Source organism: Perca flavescens, chromosome 2 (genome assembly GCF_004354835.1).
Source record: "Perca flavescens isolate YP-PL-M2 chromosome 2, PFLA_1.0, whole genome shotgun sequence".
Lineage (NCBI taxonomy): Eukaryota > Metazoa > Chordata > Actinopteri > Perciformes > Percidae > Perca > Perca flavescens.
The window spans coordinates 17059179-17079786 of record NC_041332.1 but is presented as its reverse complement, the minus strand read 5'-3'; the positions used below and the strand labels follow the sequence as shown (position 1 = coordinate 17079786).

At 40.8% G+C, this 20608-nt stretch overlaps 3 protein-coding genes across 8 annotated transcripts in view; all 3 read left to right on the top strand.

Annotated features, from left to right (window-relative positions):
- Nucleotides 1-1231: 1231 nt before the first annotated feature.
- On the top strand, nt 1232-3566 carry LOC114573398 (homeobox protein MSH-C-like). Its single transcript, XM_028605586.1, has 2 exons — nt 1232-1729; nt 2351-3566. Exons 1-2 carry the CDS (start codon nt 1318-1320, stop codon nt 2761-2763), a joined length of 825 nt encoding a protein of 274 aa, XP_028461387.1. The 5' UTR covers nt 1232-1317; the 3' UTR covers nt 2764-3566.
- A 1535-nt stretch (nt 3567-5101) lies between these two features.
- On the top strand, nt 5102-8581 carry LOC114569729 (ATP synthase subunit d, mitochondrial-like). Its single transcript, XM_028599779.1, has 6 exons — nt 5102-5187; nt 6648-6778; nt 7540-7636; nt 8015-8086; nt 8230-8292; nt 8398-8581. Exons 2-6 carry the CDS (start codon nt 6657-6659, stop codon nt 8527-8529), a joined length of 486 nt encoding a protein of 161 aa, XP_028455580.1. The 5' UTR covers nt 5102-5187; nt 6648-6656; the 3' UTR covers nt 8530-8581.
- Nucleotides 8582-9277: 696 nt separating this feature from the next.
- pnpla6 (patatin-like phospholipase domain containing 6) overlaps nt 9278-20608 on the top strand; it is a 35331-nt gene continuing 24000 nt past the window's right edge. For 5 of the 6 annotated variants that reach the window (XM_028591991.1, XM_028591983.1, XM_028591969.1 and 2 more), the window contains exons 1-7: nt 9278-9352; nt 15580-15668; nt 18680-18733; nt 19663-19750; nt 19866-19948; nt 20125-20216; nt 20361-20501. In XM_028591991.1, coding sequence (XP_028447792.1) covers nt 15621-15668; nt 18680-18733; nt 19663-19750; nt 19866-19948; nt 20125-20216; nt 20361-20501 — 506 coding nt within the window. In that variant the 5' untranslated portion in view covers nt 9278-9352; nt 15580-15620. The remainder of the gene's footprint in view (nt 9353-15579; nt 15669-18679; nt 18734-19662; nt 19751-19865; nt 19949-20124; nt 20217-20360; nt 20502-20608) is intronic. The other variant, XM_028591976.1, reaches the window with a different exon arrangement.

The following is a 20608-nucleotide window of genomic DNA, read 5'->3' as shown; positions in this document are numbered from 1 at the left end:
TTGAAGCAACGCTACCTGAATATTGACTTCATGAACTACTAATCACCAGTAATTGTTGGGGAAGTGACCTGTAGCCATTGCAGCAGATCGCATTCTACAAATACTTGCTGAGCACAATAATGGCACTTCTGTGACTTGTGTTCTTTTAAATAAATTCACATTACAATGACCTCGGTTCAATTATTTATTTGACTTAACTAGATGTATTTTCTCACCTGTTGCGAAGTCGATGCTGGTGTCGTGATGATTTAGATGACGATGATGAGTTTGTAGGACTGCTGTCATCATTTAAAAAAAATGTCCAAATGAATTAAATTCCACCGTCATCACTTTCAGACTAGACATGAAACAGTTAACTGTCAGCGTCTGCTTCCTCCCAGCTCCATGCAGTGGACTATGAAATATTTGGAGGACAATTGGTTAAGTGGAGTTAACCGTTGCCTTTTCTCCCCGAGGTATCTTCCTTTTTGATCGTGCCGAGCCTGGCGCCTCGCAGAACACAACTTGTCTGGCTTATTAAATAGTATGACCTGGAGAAAGAAAACGCCTGTTGCTTCTCAACTGAGGCCATTGTGAAGCGAGAAGAGCTCATGACAGGCCTTAAATTGCTGTAATGCTGTGTGACCAACAGTCATACCTAATCAATTTCTATCCTGGTTGCGCACCTTTTCTTCTTTGATTTGATTCTCAGCTGAATTGTTTTATATTCGGTTGTTTGATTTTCATTTGATCACTTCATGCAGCCTCTGTGTTTATCAAAATGTCATTCAGTGTGCTTATTCTTATATTTGAATCTGTTAATTTAAGATAGTTCACTGTTTTCCTTTTTCCTTTTCTTCTTCTTTGATAATAGTATTACTTTGATATTGACATGTGACTCTTTAGTTCCTGCTTAGCTTTACAGTAGGAGAATAATTTGACCAATAGGGATGGAGTGCCGGGCTAATGGATGTAAATGGTCAAGAGAATCCTCCCCACTGGTTAATTGCGCTAAAATTGGTCTAAGCTACTTTGTGAGGGCCATCAATAGCCCCGCACCGCATGGGGTCTGTATGATTAACTTCTCCTTCCTTTCAAAGGCCTCTTGATGTTCCTTTGGAAGGCAGCGGGCCAATCAAACCCGCACTCGCAGACGTCACGAGGCCAACGTGACGAGCTGATTGGTGGGAGCGGGGAGGGGGAACAGCCCTTGTCCTTTTATAGACGACCCCGTACAGCGCGTAAAAGCTACTGGGCACCGCTGACAGCGCGGAGACGCATATTGGACACTGTACACCTCAGCGACTTCATTCCTCTGAACGGGCTACACGGAGTTGCATGGCCCCATCCCCTTGTGTCATGATGAATCCTGTGCAGGGGTCGCCGTCTCAAGACGCCAAACTGCTTCATCAGAAAGAGGAGACGGATACGGAGGGCGAGGATCTTCAGCCTAAAGACATGACCACTGAGAAAGGATACAAACGCAGCCTCCCGTTTAGCGTCGAGTCCTTGATTTCCAAAAAAACCACCTGTCGGACTTCTTATCCCCCCACAGATTTAGCTCTGGCCCTGCCTAAGCCCGTGGCCGGGCAAGGCATGCAGTTTTCTCCAAGAACTCTTTACGCGGAGAGCAAGGTTTCCCCGGAGAGCTCGCATGGAGTTTCCAGTAGTCCCAGCGAGGACAGTCCGCAGTTTTGTGAGAAAGATCAGAGCACTTGGTTCCAGACGTCCTCCCTTTCTACTCCGCCTCGTAAGTCCGTCCCTCTGCTGTTATGAGAGTTTTGCAAACTCAAGGATACTTTTTCACATGTATTCGTCGATAATCAAAGGTGCAAAGAAAATAGTGTTATTAGGCAACAGATAAACAAATAATAATGTACTTGATGTGTCACAGTCATATTAATATTGCCCCTGTAGCTCTACATACTGTGCGTAAATTTCTTTCTTGCACTTTGGCTTTTGTTATGTCTTACAAACGGCAAATAAATATAATGGTAAAGTGTTGTGCCACTGAGCATATTGGTTTTCTTTTAGATTGTTCTTTCTTTTATTGTTATTCTACACATTTCTTAATATAGGCTATTTGATATTTACCTTCAGATACAGGTGACATATGCAAGCAAATATTAAAGGGTGATTAAACATGACAATATTTGCACGAATGAATGTGATCATTTTCTAGTGCATATTGACAAAGAGGTTTAATTTGCCTTCAACAATATAGTTAAAGATATTTATTGATATATTTACTTGCTGTATCATGTGTTTGCATTTCATATTAGATGCTCACATGTTCACCTGCTGCGATGATCGACAAGCTTCAATTGAATCTAACCTCAGCTATTTCTCTCTGTAATTTGTTCCCTTACAGGGAGCTCAAGTCCAACTCCGTGTACTTTAAGGAAACACAAAAACAACAGGAAACCTCGCACGCCCTTCACTACCTCCCAGCTGCTGGCGCTGGAGCGCAAGTTTCGCCAGAAGCAGTACCTCTCCATCGCCGAGAGAGCCGAGTTCTCCAACTCTCTCAACCTGACGGAGACTCAGGTCAAAATTTGGTTTCAGAACAGGAGGGCCAAAGCCAAGAGACTGCAGGAGGCCGAGTTGGAAAAGTATAAACTGGCCTCCAAGCCCATCCTGCCCGCCTTCGCGCTGCCGCTCCCCCTCGGCGCGCACATGGGGTCTCCAACGTGGGGTCCGTCAAACGCCTTCCCTAGGCACGGTCTGCCGGTCCCGGGACTGTTCAGCGGACCCGTCACTTATGGGATGTACTATTTGTCTTAGTAGTACTGCGTGTGTAAGTGTGATTTTAAGAGAACATATGTCTTATGTCATGGTTGCAATACACTTATGAACGAGGATGATGCGTTTTCTACACCTCGGGCACATTTTTTTGGTATTTGGAGTTTAGAGAAATTTTCTAACCTCCAGAATAAAAAAAAACAAGTAATTTCGGATCACTTTTTGATATATAATTGTGTGCGTAATGGACTGAGTGAGTTCACATCGCTCTCCTCATTTTAAGACTAAGAAGTAAGAAGTTCTGTGGATTCACAGGACAAATTTTGTGAGGCAATAGGGCCTACTCCAAAAGTCAGGTTTTTAAACAGCATGTCTTAAATATCTCATTCCAATTCATCCACCGTGCTCCGCAGTAGTTTGTGAAAATGTGTCCCGACATGAAGGCTAAAGCGGAGGTTTAAAAGCAACAGAAAAGTACTTAAACGGTGTTAGTGCCTTAAGACCAGTGTATCACTTGAAGTATTTCTCCTCATTCAGCATTGACTGTTTCTAGTAAAACTGCAGTTTACCGGAGTTGCTGTCTGAATGTTTGTATTTCCTTACAGCATTTCCTGTCACGATTTCTACATTTTGTAAACATTGAGCAAAATTATATTTTAGAAAAACACGTGTATTAGATATTTTTTTACCCTCACAGCGTGGCCTTTATGGGAGTGATAATAGATTTTCTTTGAGGATTTTTGCTGTAAATGTAAATACAATTTGTAGTGTTCATAAAGCCCTGCAGCCTCGCTTGAAGAGCAGCAGGAGATGTGGTATTTATTGAATATCTTTGTATCTGTACTGTGTACATACATCACTCTATATAAATGTTCAGTTACTTGTAAAACTGATTTTAGTAAATAAACATTATACAAAACCTGTATAAAGTGGCCGACTCATTTTAAAACCTTTTTCACAGTTTGATTTTTTATTTAGAACTTGTGACTTTGATGAATCAGTGGAGGAGTTCAGCCTACAGTGCTCCTCCAAGAAATATGACTTTATCAAAAGTAACACAGACTTAGATGAGATAATTCTTTTTTTTTGTTTATTGTAATTTTTAATTGAAGTATGTAAGCATGCCAAACCTCAACATTGTTGCCAAAAAAACTCATCGCCTGCCCATGCACATAATTATTATTATCTAATTTGAAAATGGCGCAATAATTATGTGATTTTCCAATATCGTGCCATTTACTTTGCGCAACTTTAATTTAAAATAGCATATGAGTGTAATGCATGGGCCTATAAGACCATATCAGTTCGTCCCTATTCTGTTTAAGTAAAATAAGTAACACAACTGTATGTCTTATTTGGCACATCACACGTTTGTTTTACTTTTGAACAAAGCATTAAGCATATAATCTAACAAATCCTTTCATTTCATTGTCATTTCAGGATACATGCGTTTAGCGGGCACTTGGACAACAGCCTACCTCCTGTCCAGTAAAACATTCAATAAGACAATTTTAATTGTAAAATTGTAGTACGTGTTGTTGCTGCGCATTGCGCACCAAGAGGCCGAGATTCACCTGCCTATATGTTTTATTCACCATGCCCAGTAATATGAAATATAGCAAAATAGCACAAATGATCAACTCGATACAGTTGTGTAAAAATATAGGCTACATATTTTTTTTTAAATGGCCAAGCTGATGTAAACGTGGTGCATTCAGTGGATTTATTGATTCTAACTTGTTGTTTGGTTCACTTTTACAATGTATATTAAACTGTCACTCATAGCCTACCAGTAGGTAGCCTATGTTAGTTCTTGTAACTAGGCCTTTATTAACCAATGTTTAACATAGGTTATATTAAAAGAAGAAAAAAGAAAATCTCCTCTTCAGAACTTTACTCACTCACTCTTTACCCTACTTCTACAAGAAAACGTGATCGTGTGTCTCCTTTATAGGCTAAATAAAATACAGGAATAAGACTTACAGTTTATTGTGGGTATAGCCTTTAAAATGTTCCCCATTAAAGCACTTAGGTGATATAAGCTACAGTAAAACTCATAGTTGCAGATGTAGCCTTGGGAAAAGCTTTAGTTGAACAAATAAAGGAGGGAGACGACAAGAAGAATCACACACACACACACACACACACACACACACACACACACACACACACACACACACACACACACACACACACACACACACACACACACACACACACGTTCTGCTGTAAGATCGTGCGCACTCACTAGAATTCACTAGATTTTTAAACAAATAGCATTGATTGATTGATTGATTGATTGATTGATTGATTGATTGATTGACTGACTGATTGGTTGAGTAGAAATCGCTTTGGGTAGGCTACTCTGCCAGTCCAGCAGAGGGCGGTGGCGGCCTCGCTGCTGCTGCCTTAGCTCATGAAGAAAAAGCACTTCCGTTGTTCCACTCTGTCACTTTGTACAGCGAGGTGAGTACATTAACGGAGCGGTTTGCTGAATGAAAGACCATCTAATTGAGAAGATGTTTAAATTGTTGTTTGTGTGGCTTATACATTTTTCGTTATACGCGAGATTCAGCAGTGAACTTAACGTTCACTCGGTGTTTTATAAAAACCTGGCGTTACTCAGATACTTCTCTGACCTTGGCTAGCAGGCTAACAGAGCTAGCTACCGTAAGCTAGCCTTGCAGGAGTCTTGAATTGAGCAAAATGTCAAGGGCCCGGTGTCATTGATTGCCTCTTGTCAAAAATGTGTTTTCCCCATCTTATCATCTTCTTCAGCTATTTGTTCAAAACGTGCTTTACCATTTGCACCTGCAGGTGTACGGTTTTTATTGGTAACGTTAACCTAAGTAGGCTACTTTAAACTGAGGGCATTGGTGTCTTGATTTCTACTTGCGTTTAAGCTAACGTTAACTGTTAACGTTACTTGTCTTTGCGGTTTAACACAAACTTTATATTGGTCATCGTGAGACCTATATCCTGGAGTCGATCAGCAGAAGTGAACTTGCCACACTGAATTGAGTAACTGCATTATGACATAACATCGCAGTATAACGTTACGTTAAATTGGAGGTGAACATGTCTAGGTTGTCTATGCTGCAGCTAGGCTTTACTTATTAATCAAAGACATTTTCTTAACCTTTGTGTCAGCAGCCTGTACATGTCTTTCCATATATATATCACCACAGTATAAATGTAATGTCATTATTACACCTGCTACACATACATTGCACATCACTTTAATGCTGTAGAACCGAATGCCATATACACTTAGTTTTCAGTTCATTAGGTCCACCTAGCTAAAACTAATGGTAGCCCAATACACAGCCCTGCAATAAATGCTACCTTCATGAAGCTAAAATGCTTTAGTTGAAACTGATTTTAGAGAGGTGTTGTTTCAGCCTTGTGGTCTTTTTGGATGGCATATTTGTGCTTTTTGGTATTTTATTGCATTAATAGGTGTTTCTAATATGTAGTCTACACTTACTGATATAAATCGGGTAACATTTTACTATAATGCAATACAATTCATCAGCAACTACAGCATCCAAAATCATCAAACTTTTTTTTTTTTTAACACATCTCTGAAACACAAGTGTGAATGTTCAGTTTTTACCTTGGTAACTGTAGGATGACAACAAAACCTTACTCAAGTTAACTCAAAAAACTAGTTAAGTTTTTTGTTGTCACACTCTCGAATATCTTTAACATAAACTGAACATTACCATTTATTAATGTAGGATTCATTGCAGGGCTGTTGTACCAGACTGTTGGTCTTAGCTAGGTGTACCTCCATAAACTGGCAACTAAGTGTATATAAAACCGTATAACATTTTTATGTACACACATGTAGCCTAGATTATTTTAACTTTTCTTTTGTGTGTGTAGTTTGTTTGGACTGAACAAGATTTTCTTCTACCTTTCAGACAGGCAGAATGGCAAGCCGTCGCGTAGCCCTCAAGGCCATTGACTGGCTGATGTTTGCTGAGAGGGTTCCACCCAACCAGAGGGGCATGTTCAACGCACTGAAAACTCGCAGTGATGCCATCTCTGCCAAGTTAGTTTTACACCAACAGGATGTAGAAAGTCATGCTTAGTCAGTCAAAGTCAAGTTCAGTCTTGATGTGTTTTCATGCTGATAAGCAAAACATCAATCTAAAGGAAGTGTCAAAGGAGTCTGCTGTGATGTTATCCTTCATGCAATGAGAGTGGCACATACCAGGGCTACACAGCTTAAGTGTGCACCTGGCTGAGAAGCTTTGCAATTGCACACTAGCATCTGTTTATTTACAGTGTGCAGTTCCTTGTGTGGATTGGATGCATCATGGCTGAATTCATTATTTTAATTCTTGGGCAGTTTGCTTGGAAACTTGTACAAAATAGTATGGTCAACCTGATCTCAAGTGCTCAACGTACACTTGATCAAGTTGACCGTGCCTAAACCCATTATTAGAGGTTTGAGGGGAAGAAATCAAAGCTGCAGACAATAACTGTTGAATCGGTGCACCTGTGATTTTATTCTTTGCTTTTTTTCTTGCATCTTATCGGGTCCTCGTTATCAGTAAATTGCATTGGGTTATTAATTGGTCTCCCTGAAGAATTATCATCTTTCTACAGTATTTTTCTTACTCATTCTATCTATTAAGCTGCTCCCCTTTTAGACTTTAGATTGGATAGGAAAGCTGAGATGTGAAAAGGGGGAGGGGGGAACACATGCCACAAGTTGGACTCGAACCCTGGACCTTCTGCATCGAGGATTATGTGTGCCCGCTCTACCAACTGAGCTAACCGGCCACTCATCTTCTCTCTTTATTCCAGACTAACCTCTCTGCCAGAGGCTCCTGCAGCCATTGACTGGAGTTTCTACAGGAGCACAGTGGCCAAAGCCGGGATGGTTGATGAGTTTGAGAAGAAGGTGAGATTTACTTGACTGGTTTATGTATGGGGTCATGACAACTTTTCCTGTAATTCCTTTCCAGACAACTTCCAGGATTCAAATTAATAGTAAATCAAGGGAGCAAAATACCTTGCAGTGGTCCATAGAGGCCATATAATCTAACTGACGAATCTTAGCGTGTCACTTTTAGGACAATTGTTTTTTGTTTAAACCACTTTTGAGGGTTACAGTGCTAGTGAATAAGAGGCAAACTACAGTTTACATTCGCTTTTGGTCCCTGCAAATATAATCAGTCAAGCTGGTGGTTGTGCAGCTAAGTCATAATTTCCTTAGTGTGTTTAGCATTTGTTGGTTTGTGTCACAGTATTGAATGATAAATGTTCCTCCTACACACAGTTCAAAGCCCTGCAGATCCCGGAGCCTGTGGACACACAGACAAGCGCCATCAGTTCACAGGAGGCTGAATCTGTAAGTTGTTACACCAAACAAATGTGTTGCCTGAATTTCAGCTGGAATTAATTGAAACGAATAGTTTAATAGTAACAGTGCTATGTTTGGCTGTTTGCCATTTTGCATTGTCAGATGTAATTGTTTCTCTTATTCTCTAACAGAATAAAAGTGCATCTGCCTATATTGAAGGATCTAAGGCCCGCATCGCTCAGTATGAGCAAGAGGTGAGACAGTAGTTGCATTCGTTACTGAAACTCCTCATGGACTTGTTCAGAAAACTTGTATTTATAACTTTGCTGTTTTTTTTTCTGCCTCTCTTTCTTTCTCAGCTGGACAAGTTTAAGAACATGATCCCCTTTGACCAGATGACCGTCGAGGACCTCAACCACACCTTCCCCGAGACCAAGTTGGACAAGGTCAAACACCCCTACTGGCCCCACAAACCCATTGCGGAACTGTAATCCTATTACTGGACACTCGCCTCACAATAAAGTTTATGTATTTTAAATCAAACTGTTTGATTTCATTATTTGTTACACATTTTCTTTTCAGATGTTTATCTGAGTTGTTTTGAAATAAGAACTAAATACATTAAAGGCAGCTTGTGATATTGTAGGTAGAGCCCAGAAGGGGGTGGTGGTGTCTTTTTTTTTAAATTTCTTTTCTTGAAAGGTAAGCTTGAATGCAAAAAAATCTAAAGATATTTACTAACATTTTAAGATGGGCTGTAATGTTATTGTTGATCTGCTCTTCTTGGATTTATATCTGTAACCACTGCATGATAAAAGATGTGTTACCAAGGCAAATGTGTTTCTGTGGCCATTAAATCAATCACAGTGATGTCAGAGACCTTTCCTGATTCAATTAGCAGCCGTTTTGAGGCATAGAGGTCTGGTAAATAATATAATTGATGTAATCAATTTATTCACTGTAATCAATGATATAACATATGAACATACGTCAAATAATTGATAATGTCAGAGTCCCATGTTGAAATCCGATTGAAACGCTCTAAAGTCAATCTGCATTTATAGGTTAATGTAATGCGTCAATCAGCCCGATCTTATCCAATCATGGATTGGCTAGTTGTGTTCCTCGATAACCATTGGACACCGGTTATTTATTTACATATATGTGGGTGGGATGTAAACTATTCGCCCCAGCTCTACATTTTGATTGGTTCATCTTGACAAAGTTCCGGTACAGTCAGGAGGGGCTTCCTCAGAGATGATTTCCGTTTTATGTTATTTGACAGTGACGATTGACGGGAGTCCATCAGCTCAGGTAAATGTATTTAACAAACTAATCTATAGTTGAATGACATGGTTTCAGTATGATAGGTTTTAGCTCACGGTCATGTGATTTACTGAGACTTTTCCTTTAGCGTTGGTTAGTAACCGTAGTGAAAACACGGGCTATGTGTGTCAATAACTGTAACGTTATAGCTCAGTCTCCTCAGTTCTACTACGGAGGTCAACAACTAAAAAACAAAACATCGTTGGCTATTTTTGTTTGGGTGTTGTTTACTTCGAAATCCGCCATGATGACCACTGTAAACCGCAATCAGTAGCATCGAATGCTAGCTACCGTCATCCAGTGACAACGTTAGCCACTGGGATGGGATAACGTTCGTCTGCCAGGTGCCCTATGCCCTGGATAGTGGATGGATGTCTGATTTGAGCAATAATACCACCCGTAACGCTTATGTTTCACCACGTGGAAATCACACATTTTACACTCGTCCAAATATAAACAATAAGGCCCAACTATATCTATTATCCATAATACCCTATAGAGTAGTCTGGCTCAACGCATGTACATTGCTTGGATAGAGCCGGACATATCCATATCTCTGCCCTCTGGCTATCTCCGATATCTACAGCGTAGCGCCGCCTAGAATGGTTGTGATTGGTTTAAAGGTCCCGTGACATGGTGCTCTTTGGATGCTTTTATATATACCTTAGTGGTCCCCTAACACTGTATCTAAAGTCTATTTCCTGAAATTCAGCCTTGGTGCAGAATTACAGCCACTAGAGCCAGTCTCACAATGAGCTTTCCTTAGTATGTGCCATTTCTGTGTCTGTAGCTATTGAGGAGGAGAGAGGGGGGGCAAGTTGGAGGGTGGGGGTGTGGCCTTGACCAACTTCCACTTTGCTCGTTTGAACGCCATGATGTCTCTCTCTCATGGGTGGGCCAAATTCTCTGGGCGGGCAAAGTAGAGAAAGGGGAGGTAACCTTGCTCCTTATGACCTCATAAGGAGCTCGGTTTACACCTATCACCTATCACCATTTCTAGCCACTGGGGGACCGTAGGCAGGCTGGGGGAACTCATATTAATGTTAAAAAATGCCATGGGACCTTTAAAGAAAAACAAACAAGCCAGAGCGTTTTGTTTTTTTCTTATCCCACAATAGATAAGCGGTGTAGCCAGACCATACTCCAGTGCCAAGGATATCACTGGCAATGTGAGACTACCAGACACAGAGATCAAAAAGTGGCTGAATTCAGACCAAACGCGTTTTGCGCTGCACTTGCCGCTGGGTTAAGCTTTGGTTTTAATGGTTGCACTGGCGCGAGGTGCGCAAGCTATAAAATGATGTCACCACGTCTGTGGTTTCTAGCGCAAAGGCTGCTAATGGCCGCGCACCTCTGAAGTTTTCTAAAACCTGGAAACAATGGGTTTCAGAGCAAAGTGGTGCCGTTGCCGCCTTCAGTGTGATGAATTGGGTTTTATGCTTCTTGCTTTCAGCGCGGTCGAAGCGCTGCGGACGGCGCACATGATCACCGCCAACTGTCTGGTCGTTCATGCTGATTGGATTAAAAGTGGTCAGAGTGGCTAAAACAACAGACTTCTTATCTTCTGTAGCCAATCATTGAAACACACTGCCACCTTTTTACAAAATCTATAGGTGCACGACTCTGCGTTCAGACCTTTCCCAGACCCTCTGCGTTTGTGTCATATCGCCGTCCACATCTCGCCGACCGCGCCAAAAGTAAGAAGCATGAAACCCGTTTCAGCCTTTAAAGCCGCCTACTCTTGATCCGCCTAAAACTGCTCCGCGTTGGCTGTGCCATTGTTTTTCTATGGGGAGAGTTTTGGAGACAACTCGGAGGAAGCGCTACCCTTGGCGTCGCCGCGAGAAATTTTTGTTGTTTTCATTGTTGCTTCTGGCTTTGGTTGTGCCTTGAAGCGCAAAGTTAAAATAATTTGAACTTCGAGTGCAGTGCTCAGCGGCAATTTTGAGCAGTGCGCCATGCCAAGGGTAGCGCTTCCTTCGAGTTGTCCCTCCCCATAGGAAAGCAATGGGACATCTAACGCAAAACGTTTTTACCGTGGATCACGTGTATGCAGCTTTAAACTGCGGTTCAGTGCGCGATCTACAGTTCAACTTGGTCGCCGGTTACTGTCTGGTTGTTCATACTGATTGCTGTCAGAGTGGCTCAAAGAACGAACTTCTTCTCTTCTATAGCCAATCATTGCAACAGAGTGCTGCTTTCGCACTTCTACATTGACAACAATATATTTGTGTGTATATATGTGTCTAGTCCCTTTTGCTGACTAGTGGCATACCATCAGCCACTTTCGATCTCTGTGCTAGTGCCCCTATAGGCTTGTGACTGTTGCCTAGCTTAGTTAACGGTACACCACTGAGTCAAATCACCCACTACTGTTGTGAATTAATTAAATAAAAAGAAGTACAAGCTTGAGGTTTAATGAAAGAAAACTCCACTTTTTAGTATTCTGTTAAGCGGTTCCCCACCTACTCAATGTGTCACTAAACAATCTTGTGAAAGTGATTTACGAGAGGTCAGTAAGGCAACACCTCTGTGGGTGCAAATTATGCAAAACTATTTTGGCTTGAGTGAAATATGAGCTATTCACTTTGATCATAACTTTGCTGCCATTTATATTTGTGGTTATGTTAGATTTTTTCCCCTTATTTTTTAAGACACAATTCTATGAAGTTGTAGTGTGGAGTGAAATTAAACAGTTTGGCTAGACTTCCAGTGTCAAAGGCGACAGAAGGTGAAGGTCTAAAGAAAAACTAGCTGGTGTAAGTTTGTGACAGTAGCACATTCATCCAAATACATGTTTCTCTTTGGTTGTCTTCTTCCACTATTAAGTCCTTAAAATATGGATGTGTGCAGAGTCACAGCATATGTGATGTTTTTTTTACCATCTATATGTGAGTTCAAACATATCATCCTACAGTCGTGTTATGGTGAATCTCAGGGCCTAGTGTGTTTTGTGTTAGGTGAATACAGACATGGTTGTTAGTAGTCGGCCCAGGTCTGCCCCTGGAAAGTGGAGTCAACACTAGCTTCATTGTTCATAGAGAACAATGGGAATAGGCCTGCATGAAGGGAGGCACTGCTAGGAGGCTAGAGGTTGGCTACTGTCTCATCTATAGATAATAGCAGGCCTGTGCTTTTCTTACAGTGTTGAGACAAAGAGAGACAATCTGAAGCAAAGTGTAATGTGTAGCAACACGTTATGTGTAGCAACTTTCTGGAATGACAAAAGTTCTGTTACAGGGGTTACTGCTGCACAAGAGACAAGAGTAAGAAATGTTTTTCAACAGTGATGACAACAGTCACATCTCAAAATTGGCAACATTTTGGAACAGGCAATTTTCAGAATAGAAAAGGAATTGCAAATTATGGGTGGCTACCTGCCAAAGAACAATACATGAAAATTCCAACTGCAGCCCACATTTGCTGACATTTGGTTGGTGTTCATTTCCACTCTGAAAGATTGACAAACCTGTAAGACCTATAGTGAGTCAGGTGGTGGTGTCAAACACACGCTTCCATAAATGTGTTTAATTTTTCAATTGAATCATGTATGACAATTTGACAAATAATAATTGTGGGCGTGAGAGCAATTTATAGAGAAGAGACTATGATGGCCTTGACCAACTGCCACTTTTTCTCGTTTGAAAGCCATGTCTCTGTCTCATGGGTGGGCCAAATTCTCTGGGCGGGTAAAGCAGAGAAAGGGGAGGTAAGATTCCAGATCGGCCCATCTGAGCTTTCATTTTCTCAAAGGCAGAGCAGGATACCCAGGGCTCGGTTTACACCTATCACCATTTCTAGACCCTGGGGGACCATAGGCAGGCTGGGGGATCGCATATTAATTTAAAAAAAAACTCATAAAGTGAAATTTTCATGCCATGGGACCTTTAATATCAAAAAGTTAGGCAATAAAGCTTTCAGTCACATGCTGTAATTTGAATATACACCTCTTTTAATGTTATAAAGGTGCTGAACACAGAATAGTCAATATTATTGCTGGGTTCTCATTTGAGATATTATGGCCTTGAAACAGTGTCTCCTTGCAGCAGCATTCTGTTCTGTGGTTTGTTGTGACTCATAGGGTTACATTATGTAACTCGACACTGCATCCTCAACCTTTCACTGTTGAGTTTCGTCCATGCGGCCGTTCAGCAACCCTCTCCCATTCACTGATCTTATAGATTAAGCAGGAAATATGTCAGATGAAAGATGCATCTGATGCCAGCCTGTGTTGTTTCTTGGATGTAGGCTAGACAATAGGGCTGAACAGAGCTTTGACACTAAACAACAGCGGCTACTTAGAAGTCATAGTGCTGCAACTTATGATTATTTTCATTGCCAGTTAATTTGACGATATTTGAAGAACATGGAGCCACACATTCTTTTCATTTATTTGCTTTAAAAAATAACTGAAAAAGATTTAGCGATTATCCAAATAGTTGATTCAATTCAAGTCAATTATTTTTCTAACCATCAACCAATCAATTCATTGACTAAACATTATTTGCAGCCCATCCTCGGATTCTGATAAAGAAACAAACACAAAGGTTTTATTAGCAGTATTCAACTAGAGCAACTAGACTAGAGTCATTCTGAATCAATTGCATCACACTGTATTGTCAGAATAAATGACAGTCAATTATTTTTTTCTGTACATCTCCTAATATTAATAATTAAAACATCCTTAAGATGAATTCTTAGAACACAGAACAAGAGGCCTGGTTGTAGTCTCTTTTACGGCTGCAGCCTACTTTGTATGCCCTCAGCAAACTTAGAGTGTGTTGTTAGCCAGCTTGTTTTCTCTCCAGCCTCACTTTCCGCTGGAGTTGTCAGAGTGGGAAATTGGTGGACCTCGGCTAACTAAGCTAGCATAGCTATTTATTTGTCTATAGACAGTGAATGAAGCTTGTTGTCCCAGCTACAGCAGATACGCCTGTGTCAGCTGAATCAAGTCTGTACAGGCAGATGTGGGCAGAGAGGTGGTATGTAGCTGGCATGGATGAACTTGAATTATTATTTCAGTGCGGTAGGACAGTGATTTGAGGATTCTGTTTAAACTGGGCTACTCCCAGTAAATGTGCACCGTTATATGACTGTAAAACTGAGCAACATGGTTAGTCAAAATATTACATGATATAGAAGCATCTGTTTATAGGGGCAGTTGGTACCTACACAGTGTTTAGATTAGGTAAGTCTAGCTATATCCACCACGTTCCACTTCCGGGATTGCTCTGGTGCCAAAAGAAATTCCGCCGGATGTCCTTTTTTTCGGCCGGATGCCCGTTGCCTTCCTCTTTCTTTGTGTTAGCATTCTAAACTCTGGTGGATTTACATATGAGGACTATGGTTAACTGCTCCTCAGATCTCTGCATGGTAAATCCAGACAGCTAGCTAGACTATCTTTCCAATCAGAGTTTTCTGTTGCACGACTAAAACAACTTTTGAACGTACACACGTTCCACCAAAACAAGTTCCTTCCCGAGGCTATAATTACAGCGGCACCGGGGCTCCATTCGGCACTTAGCGCTGCCCAAGACAATTGTGATTGGTTTAAAAAAATGACAATAAACCAGAGCATGTTTTTCTCTCATCCCAGAATGCTGTGTGGACTAGCCATACCCTCCTCCGCAGCACTGTGGAGGAAGGTCTGACAATTCGAGACTAAGATTAGGTTAGATGAAATTGGTTGTGCAATAGATCAAACGAAATACTATATTTTATTAATGCAGCAGCTTCTAATGTCACCCAGGGTGAGGCATTTCAGGTATATTCAAAAACAAAGAAAAAAAATTATTTTCTTGCAAAGACATGAAGTTATATTGTGTTGAAAACCTCACACATAATTATATACAAACAGACATGATTACAAATTAAAATAGAAGAAATTGTATAGAACAACTATGCCCATTTTTTTTTTATTAGGCTGCCTTAAATGTTCTTACTAAATCCATAGTAGGGGTGGGGGAAAAAATCGATGCAGCATAGTATCGGGATATTTTCCGTGGCAATACTGTATCAAGTATAAATCTTTTATTATATATGTGTTGGTCAGTGACAAAGTTTCCTTTTGGGGACATCATTTGAAATTGGGAAAAAATTGAAGTTGGAAAAAAGGTAATAAATTGGAATACATTGCAGAATATTGCAATATATTTAAATCACAAAATGTCTTCCATGAAAAAAAGCCTGTTTAGCATGTCTGTCTTTGTTTCCAGTAGCCATTGATGGACCACCCCTATGAAGAAACAGGGTCACAATGGGACAGAGTACCTCTGAACAAGAGGTCCAAGGAGACAACCCTGAGGTAGGTTTGCTCACTGGATTTATTTGCCTAATCATTAAACATATGAAGTAAAACAATACAATCTAGGTATAGGCTTAACCAAGAAAATGTACTTCGTGCCATTTAGAAGTTGGTAAGGGAGCTGACAGAAATAGGTGTTACAGAAATGGCGAAATGTCATCCTTTGAAGGATAGAAAAAGGCCTGCCTTAGACACAGAGAGACTGTGAATAATAATAAATAAATGATCTGTGGACAGCCATAGTGGTCTTACACAAAATGGAGCATAGCAGCCCACCAGCACAAAACTCTGCATAAGTATCTTATATTAGAAGCTGACAGCGTTTTTATTCCAAAAAGCAGCCGAGAGCATCTTTTGTTGCTATAACAACAGCTACTGCTACAGTGTCCTAGCTAGAGCGCTATGTGGAGCGGTGCTAATGTTAGATAAAACAAAGCGGTGGAGCGAGCTAGAGAAAGAACAGAGAGAGACAGTGGTGATGCTAACGTTACATAAAACAAAGCGAGTTTCCTGTACAGGGAGCACCCGGTCATACCGTATAACTAGCTGTGCTCCGACTCCATTTCTCCATTCCAACAACAGGTCTGGCTACTCAGCTTGTCATGGGGTGTTTTCTCAGTAAAGTTGAACTTATTTCAACTTTAAAAAGATGCTCCCAGCTGCAAAAAAAAGAAGTCACCCGTGGCGTTTAAAAAGGCGCTCAGGACGTTTTTGAAAACACGGTTTACTCCATAGGATTATAATGTAAAACAGACGCTGGCATCTTAAAAAAAGACGCCAAGTGTGAACATAGCCTTAGGTTACATGTTTAGTGGCAATTACACTGCACAAATTACACAATAATAGCTCATAACCGCACAACTCAACATGACCTTTTCCCAACGTCAGCCAGATAAATATTTGGCTGGTAAACTCAGAACTTCTTTCCTATTAGCTGAGCTTGAGAGTCCAAACAGCCACAATCAAAGGTCATAATATTCCCATGATGAAGCAGCCTTTCCTAAATCATTTGGGATTTTGATCTTATCTTTCTGACTGTTAGCTTACCAATCTAAAACAGTGCACAGGCTATGGCCTCTGTCTTTTGCTTTTTTTTTTTTTTTCTGCCATACATTGCTTCTCCCACTGTGAAAATAACGTAACAACAAAACATCTTAAACTGAACTTTACTTTTTAAGGAAACACCTAAATAAATATAATAACTTAAGGACAGAGATACATGTATTAGATTTATTTTTATTAGCCCATAATTCCTGTTACGTGAGCACATATGACAATGTCTTTATATGAATAGCATCATGTATGATAATTCTGCTAGTTTTGATTTACAGCTTATCAATTTATTGGCGCCGTCATCAACTTTAGACTGTACATTTGCACACACACTATCCACACTTGAACTTTTTATTTCCAAACTCCATTGCGCCTACTTGAAGCCTCTGCCTAAAGTATATTTCTGTGTGCACATCCTGCCTATGCACTCACCCATCTGTCAGCCCCACTGTCGAAATCCCCAGAGTCCAACTTAGGCCTTTTACTGCCAAATAACCCTTAGCCCTTCACACGCTAATATATAACCACTGATAGCAGACATGTAGTCTCATTGGCGATCAGCCAGAACACTAAAACATATTACTCTTGCTCTTACAATACTGTATCTGATGGCTAGTAGGTAACCAAACCTACACACACACACTAGCTTATCTTGGTCACAGGATCTCCACTCCCTCTACTGACAGTCTTGTTTTGATGTCTAAAGAAGTGCTCAGTTTGATGTTCGATTATCTTTAGTGATAAAGTCTCCTTAATCAAGTCAAAAGGAAAAGCTGCTTTGCTTTCTATGAGAACTCCTTCTCTGTTTAGCTGCTTGTTTTCGAAAAGGAAATGCACATGATAGAAATAAGCCATTTCCTAGTTGTTGTAAAGCTTTCCTCTTATCTATTTTTTTTTTTATTTTTTTTTTATGTTTAGTTGCTTTTTGTCTCCCTCTGCCTTGCCCAAAGTCCAGCTCTATCAATTTTCATTATATCTTGGTAGCCCATAGTCCTTGTGTGTGTGTAGAGAAGCTACACCCCCTCTCGGCAGCAGGAGACCATATTAATTCCGACTATGTGTGACTGAAATGAACACAGCCATACCACACAAGGGTGAAACTCAGTTACGACTAAATCACACTACATGTTTTCTATGCCTATTCAAAGCTAGACTGGACTACCCTAACCACTTGAGAAGTTAAGAATTAAGGGAGCTCTCGGCCTAGTATTCAGCACTGGTTATCTTCTAGAGTGATATACAGACTTTGGCTTTCCCAGTGGACTTCAGACCACTTAAAACCTGTAGGAGTTTATTTCTGAGCATATTATCTGTCAGTCTCAGTCTGCCCCCCGCTAACATGAGAGAGAGTTTCTCCAATTTAGTGTTATTGTAGCAAAACAAACAAACTCATCTTGGCCACAGTACCTGTGCACTCCCTGCAGTTACAGGTTTGTTAAGATACAGTCATGAAAAATAAACTCACTCACCTGGGCTGCAGTGTACCATCCAGCCCTGCTTTGCCCTTGTGTGCAGTGTACCAGTTAGTGGCCTGTGAACCCAACAGCTTCACATCTGGAATCCTCAGTCTCGACATAGAGAGCAGAGCATGGAAGCTGTGAGTGGTGCTCACTGTTCTTAACAGAGTGAAAAGTGGTAGTAAATGTTCGGGATACATTGTTGGAAGACACATGTAAGTGTGGAGAAGGTCAGATAAGATGTCACATGTTCATTCCCTCCTTTTCTTTCCCGGGCACTGATTGTCAGACATTCCTGCCGCCAGTGCAAATCCCTTATTCCCACATTCCATTACACTTCAATGAAACTGAAACCATCAGACCCACACAGTCTTTCAGTCTCAATACACAATGAAAGGTTGCAGCGATTGGGTATGCCACTAAGCAACAAACATGCTGCCTGTAGAAGTTTTGGTTGTTTTTTAGGATTACTAATTTCTCTGTATTTCTCTGTTACATTAGGACGGGTTTAATAACATCAAGACATTTGTGGAGGAGGAACTACAGACGAGCATGGTGAGTGCAGGAAATTGTACTTTCGTACATGTTTCACCATGGGAAGTAGGGCTGGGTATCGTTCAGAATCTTTCAATGCGGTGCCAATTTCAATACCTCAGTTTCAATACCGATTCCTAGCGATACTTTTTTTGATACCATATGTTTTAAAATCCATTTCAACAAAAACACAAAGCTTTTATTTTCCACCTTAATTGTGAATCAAAACAGTTATCAAAATTAAAAAATTCTGGTAAAACTGCTCACTCAGAGTAACATTATTAAAAGTGCCTTGCCTTGCAAGCTCAGCCTGTCAGTCAGTCATCAGGGCAGAGAAACCGACGTTCTGCCTGCTTGTCTAAGAGGAACGTCAACAGCACCGTGACCGCTTTCGGCTCGCCATTAATATCATATCGCAGCAAACACTGTCTGCGTGAAGTTTTAAAAAACTGTAACCATACTTGAAACCAACCGTGACTCTCTGTGACTTCAACAAAACTGCAGACAGTTTTCTCCGTCCGCACCTCTCCGTGTGTGTGTGTGTGTGCGTGTGTGCGTGTGTGTCGGTCGGAGCACCGCTCTGTGTCAATATGAATAGAGAGGACAGATAAGCTTGCGCTTACACGCTCAGACGCTTTTGGAACCGAAATTTGGCACCGAAAGATAAAGAATTTTTCAATACTGATAAGATTGGAGTATTTTTTTCGATACCATAAAAGTATCGACGTTCGGTACCCAGCCCTAATGGGAAGAGAGTCTGAAAATAACATTCAGCTCAATAATATTTAAAGAGCACAAACATGTAGATGAAACACTAAAGTGATAGTTTTAATACATTAAAACATCTAGGTAAATATAATTTTAGTGCTGCAGCCATGACGTGATGTCATTATGCAGCCTTTGACCTTACACAAATTAACTCTCTTCCACTTTTCTTCTTTTCTCTTCAGATGGTGGGGATGGTGATTGGTGCGGGCATCGCCATAGTCCTCATAGCCATCCTCATCTTCTTCATCCTGCGGAGGATCAAGCTTCGAAGTTAGTAATTGCTAAAACCCTATCTCACCATGCACTGAGAACACGCAATGATAGTCAAGAAAAATGCAAACTTGTATGTATTTTACGGTAATTTGTAATTTGTCATATTTCACAGACATAGAAGCTCAGGAAGCACCCAAATACCGCTTTCGCAAGAGGGACAAAGTCATGTTCTACGGGCGAAAGATCATGCGCAAAGTGAGTGTGTTGCTGACAGAAAATGATAATACTTCAACAGCCAGTATGCAAATCAGTGTTGTAGTTATCATGGGCTTGTTTTAACCTACAGTGAGTCACATGTCATTCCTATAGTTTTTTAGTCTACTTTAACAGTAGTATGAGAATACTTTTTAAACAAATATGTTTCTCAACAGGTCTCACAATCTACCTCTTCCCTGGTGGGTACATCCTCCTCCTCTCGGCCGCGGCTAAAGAAGAAGCAGAAGATGCTCAACATTGCCAAAAAGTACGTAAATCAGAAAGTTCACTCTTACCAACATAAAAAAACAACAACTTCTATTACTGTTATGACTGGATAATTGTTAGTGGTTCACATACTTTTCCATCTCTTCATCTCGTCCCACTGTCTTGCTGTCTCTCTGCTGTGCAGGATCCTGCGCTTTAAGAAGGAGGTGCCCATCCTGCAGGCCAAGGAGCCCCCTCCCTCAGTGCTTGAGGCTGACCTCACCGAATTTGATGTCGCCAACTCCCACCTCCCCTCTGAGGTGCTCTACATGCTCAAAAATGTCCGGTAGGTTTGTCTTCTTGTCATGTCTGTGTAATTGTGTTAATATGTCCCTATGTCTTCTAAAGGCCCAAACATGGTCGTACAATACAGAGTTGATTTGCATGCTGTGG